The 5703-nt window shown below is 41.5% G+C and overlaps 1 protein-coding gene across 1 annotated transcript in view; it reads right to left on the minus strand.

Moving 5' to 3' along the window:
- Positions 1-5601, minus strand: part of LOC118320804 (nuclear receptor ROR-alpha A-like) — a gene marked incomplete in the record, with an annotated part of 9312 nt that extends 3711 nt beyond the window's left edge. The window contains 8 exon segments of the mRNA XM_035651913.1: positions 1-34; positions 179-289; positions 596-703; positions 1778-1910; positions 2102-2223; positions 4059-4269; positions 4346-4611; positions 5372-5601. Of these exon segments, the coding sequence (XP_035507806.1) occupies positions 1-34; positions 179-289; positions 596-703; positions 1778-1910; positions 2102-2223; positions 4059-4269; positions 4346-4611; positions 5372-5561 (1175 nt within the window).
- Positions 5602-5703: the final 102 nt, after the last annotated feature.

A 5703-nucleotide genomic window follows, 5' to 3' on the forward strand; every position in this document is an offset into this window, starting at 1 on the left:
TCCACCTGTAGCTTCTCCTGCAGCCACGACCGGTCTGCAGCGCGCGTGCACACACACACACACCACACAACACACACACACACACCACACACACACACACACACACACACTGCTCATCAGCTGATCAGATCACAGAGAGGATCAATGTTCTGATGTTAAATAACGTGAAGAGGCGTACCTGCAGAGAGCAGAACGAACGCTGAGAACAGAGCGAGCTCATCCTCCGACAGATGCAGTGAGCACATGCTTTTAGCAAAGTCGAACACTGACGTGATCAAATCATCGCAACCTGGTGACACACACACACACACACACACACACAATAAGATTACAGAGGGCGGAAGAAGCACTCAGATCTTGTATTGAAGTAATACCACCAAAAATACTCTTACATGTAAATTTATTAAGTAAAAATATCCAGTAAATATAATATATATATATACAGTATCTTGATAAGACACAGCATGAGAACAATTTTAAAATCTCCCTTTAATCTTAAACTAAGCTCATCATTTGTCTGCAGGAAGGGAGAGGAGACGTTATTTTGGGCCTTCGTCTGTGACAGGGTGTGAGGAAGAGGAGAAGAAAGTGTCACCTAATGCTTTGAAGACGTCAGGACCTGCGAATTTCCCATCGAAGTAGACAGTGTTGTTCTGAGAGTCAAACATCCGACACATTCGCACGAAGACGACCTCCAGAGAGCCTGACACAGAAAACATGGATGATTAACGTTGAAATCCAATGATGTCAAATCTAATGATAATTTAATGACCCACTGCTCACTACCTATTAATTTGATTAATCAATCACTCTACTAACTAAAGCACTTCAAACAAGACGGTTTCAAATATGAAAATCACATTTCTACTAAATACTAAAGACACATTTTATGATAGAAAACTAATATTTTATATTTGAGATAAAGTGTCTTTAAATAAAATGTAAGAACGTGGGAGGACGAAGTAGTTAACAAGTTATCTAATAGCTAGCTAATGTTAGCTAGACAACATGATAGCATCCTCTAAAGTCACTATCCCTTTAACTTAACTTATTAAAAATGACGTCTGGATATAAATTGACACTGGTGATGGAAAATCAAAAGCTGCTCAGGTTAAAGACTAATATGCTGGTAACCAAATAACTTTTCACTTTCAATAATCATAAACATTCAAACAATACATATTTTTTTGCATTAGTAACCTATTAACATGAAAATATGAAAGTATTCTATATTTTCTTTTATTGTCAATAAATTCCATTAAAAATCCAAAATCCAACAATGTGTTAGTCCGTCTTCAGGCCCATCGCTTCCTACTGAAGACTTTAATCTCCAATAACAGTTTCAGCAGACAAACTGGAAGAAACAATAGGCACACAACCTGCAGTTCCTCTAACGTCCACTAGAGGCTGGCTCCAGCAGTGAGTCAGTCTCCATAAGGCCCTGTATTAAAATGTCTTTACAGCAGAAATAAACATGTTTACAGCCTTTTGGTCTCTAGAGATAATTTCCTCGTTCATGACAACTGTCCAACTCACCGCTTTAAATTATATTTAAGTTAAAGTACATAATTAAGAGCGTGGTTGGTGACTGTTTTCATTAACCAGGCTTCATTCATTCGAAATATATATATATATATATATAATATATAAATATCTGGCTTTGTTACACAATACTTGTCTGTAAACACATTCATTGTTGGTTTGGATCTTTTCATTTGTTTACAAGAATACAGACTGAATAGCAGCAGACGTTTGGACGCGTGGCGGTCCCTCTCACCTGCTTTCAGCAGCACGATCTGGTCATTTTGACAGAGATCCATGAAGCCGTCGATACGTTTGGCGAACTCCACCACATACTGTATGGCCTCGGTGATCTTTACGGCACAGAGCTGCCACATCACCTCCCGTGGCTGCACAGAGCAGAGTGGGAGGATATGTAAACAGAAATACACCTGAAATGAATAATGACTGTGTCTGGGAAATGTGATTGACAGGGCTTAAAATGTACAATTAAAAAACACAGTACACAAGTACAGCGGTTGTTGTTGGAGAGTCTAATAGTGCCACAGAATCCCCCAGAAGGTAAAGGCAGTGAACACACCTTGCTCTGGTAGCTCTCCACCTCGTTCTGCAGGAAGTTCTGCCAGCTCATCTGCTGCAGCTCCTCCCTCAGGTACTGACACGTCTCCAGGTGAGACTTTGAGATGATCTGGGCCTGGTGATCTGCGATGAAACACAGGACGGTGATCGTGGCTGGATTCACGCACAAGGTCACAGAAAGTCAACACTACCATGGATGTGATCTTAAAGGTTTAAAATTACATTTTTACTTTCACCTGGACTGGAAATGCCAGCGAGTCAACCATTATATTGTATCCAATTCACACTTTTAATCACATATTTTATGCTGTTGCAAATCAGTGAATCCCTGCTACAAGATACACGACGCCCAGGAGTCGAGACCTGGTGAGGTTTGGGTTTGTGATGTTTTAAATATCCAGTGCTTTGGGAATCTTCATACTGTATGAAACTGTGTCAACTAAATGTTTGCCCCTCTGATAAGAAACAGTAAGGATTGTTCTGTGCTGCCGCTAATTAATGAATATGAAACGAGGTACATAAATGCAGTCAGCTAATACAGATTCTGGATCAGGGTTGGGGGGTCGGGGTTGTAGGGGTTTTATGATAAATGCTTTTGTCAAAGAAAAAAAATAATCAGAGAACAAAAAAAAAAATCTCCAGGGAGAATAAAGAGATGATTTCCCCCTTCGAGTGCCCTGCCACGTCCCACTTGGCCCTAATTAACAGACAGCTAATTACCACACAGAGATTTTAATGAGGTCTGAAGATGAGATTCCAACCTCCTGCTATTTTAAACCACCTTTCTGCCTTTGTTTGCCCCACAGTTCCCTCACTTTCTTTTGTCTCTAACTCTTCTTTGTGGCTTCTTATTCCTGTCTCTTCTTCTTCTTTTTCTCTTGCTTCACTTCTTTCTACATATTTCCTCATCTTCATGCTGTTTGTTTTCCCCTCCAGCTCTCAGCAACCTTGGTGGAAGCTCAGAGAAGTTTCAGAAGAGAGTTTGTATCCATTGCAGGAGATCACAGTGGGAGTCTGTAAACTGCTGTAAACCTCCGATCTGCACTCCTGAGATTGAGACTATCACGTTTAATCCTGAATGTAGCGAGATAGCCTGCTAGCCTCATGTTCTCTTCAGGCTTTAGTTTGGCATCTGAATGCAGTTTCCTGCTGTTTGAAATTACATTCAATGACAATTGAACTGATCTTCATACCTAAAGTAACCTAAAGGACATAACGCTTGTACCATATTATCACCTTGTTGCTGCTGTTTCCATTCAACCAGATGCAAATTCAAAAGATTCACTGCATGTATATATGTTTATAATAACTGTGAATTTAATTATCTTTTTCTATGTGTGTATCATAAAGGACTCATTTTATTATACAGTCTTGTGTTGCATAATACATCTGAAGAGTCGAAGCTGTACGCTAAAATCAAAACAGCAGCAGCTGAAATATCCTGACTTTTAGTTCCTAGTATTTCCCATAATGCAACTAAATAACATTATTTTCATTATACACTCCCCCACTTAGCTTATTTAGCAAATATGTAATTTTTGTGCAGCTAAATTTGATTTAGATTTTAACATTTTTATTTTGATTTGGAAACAAAACCCTCAATTTACTCTCACTTGGGTTTTTTGCCTTTTTCTAAACAAAACGTTAATACGCTGTTGTTGCGCCTTCTCCTTTTTACGAGAGAGAATTGGCACCACCTATTGCTTATCTCGTGAAGCAACTCCTAATAATCACAACAGTTGAGGATGGAAACAAACAAATTTCCTTAAAATGTGTGATACATTTTTATGAAAACATGCACGAAGAGGGACCCAGAGACAGAAAGTCTTCCCCTAGGACATCCTGGTAATCACATCGTCTTTTCGGGGCACCTAGCCAAACTAGTTTTTGAAAAGTTAGGGGGACTCATGTCCTCCCTGCCTCCTCCTCCTCCTCTACCTCTACTTCCTCTATCTCACCGAGTTCAGCCATGGACACGGTGGGCGATGTGTCTCCGTTGCTGAAGGAGCAGTACGGGAAGAAGCCGTTACCGGAACCGTAGTCGCACAGCGGCTCCGGTTTGATGCCATTAATGTCGAGCCCGGACTGGTCTGGGGATGGCTGGAAGTCCAGGTAGAACCCACCTCCTCCTCCTCCTCCTCCTTCTCCTCCACCTCCTCCAGAGTCTGCCTGTTTGGGGAAGAGATTGCTGTTGGTAATTCAGTCCATTATAAGGTGAGATTCTGAAAGGTAGAAAACCACAGACCTTGGACGATACAGATCCTCCCTCAGGTGAGTTTTGTTCCATGTAGCTTCCCAGCTCATCTGGCAGCTCCGTGAGGCCCGTGGAGGAGAGGCCGTAGTGAGGGGACAGCGGCTCAGACTCGCCCGGGCTCGGGCTGCCGATGCTGGGTTGGGACAGGAGGAGGGGACCCTGCTGCTGCTGCTGCTGCTGCTGCTGGAGGCGGTGCTTCTGAACCTCAGCATACAAACTGTCCCGCTGCTTCTTCGACATGCGGCCAAACTTCACAGCTGTGTTTGAGGTAGGGAAGGGAAGTCAGCAAGGAAATGTAATTATACTACTAAGTAAATACTGTTGTTCTGTGTATGAATGTACACAACAGCATCGATATTTAGCTTTAGCCTCAGTCTGTTAGCATGACATCATAACCTGGGACACATTTTTATAATGCGTTTTTTATGTGAATTTGATAACATTGTCAATGTATCCTTGTGATTTATTTAAATGTTTTATTATTTTTAAATTTCTGTTCATTTATTTTATTTTATTTCAGCACACACTGCTATGTGTCTGATTGTTGGTTGTTTCTGTTTACCTCATTTTATTTGTTTGTAATGCACGTTTTTTTTAAGTTATTATTATTATTACTGATATTACAGCATCATAACTTGACAAAGTATTTGACGACTTCAGAAAGAGAACAGGTAACTGCATAACTCTTTTTCTCGTGATCAAATTTCTGCAATTGCTGAATTTAATTTGAAATGAAATGTACTAAAGAGACTTTACGGCCTACTACCATCTGATATGAGACGGCCACACAGCAAACATAAAGGGGTTGCACCTGCATCCAGCTGAAGACCTTAAATAAACCATTTGAACACGAACATGAACACAGACAACATGTTGCAGACTGTTTTGCTGCTGGTGTGTCTGCAGGATAACATCTTGCAAAATGCTGACCGCCAGATGTTCGTGCAGGTGAGAGAGCGTTCATTGGTTTGTTATTTGAATGCACCTGCGTGTGCACTAGGTGTGTGTGTGTCTCACCGTCTCGGGACATGCCCACAGTCAGACATTTCTGCAGACGGCAGTGCTGGCAGCGGTTGCGGCTCGTTCGGTCGATCAGACAGTTTTTCTGGCGAGGACACGAGTAGGCGGCGTTACTCTGCTGACTCCGCCTGAAGAACCCCTGAGAGAGGAGGGAACAGGTACATCTGAGGACAGCTCTTATTTTCATATACAGTTCATATCATGTTCAGGTCCACACTCGCACATTCAGAATATCTGACGCCCCCTGTCTGTCTGTCTGTCTGTCTGTCTGTCTCTCTCCCTGTCTCTCTCACAAATTAAAATTAAAATTCAAAATGAGCTTTATTGGC

The sequence above is a fragment of the Morone saxatilis genome, unplaced genomic scaffold (genome assembly GCF_004916995.1).
Source record: "Morone saxatilis isolate NCDOM2014 unplaced genomic scaffold, NCSU_SB_2.0 Contig11, whole genome shotgun sequence".
NCBI lineage: Eukaryota > Metazoa > Chordata > Actinopteri > Moronidae > Morone > Morone saxatilis.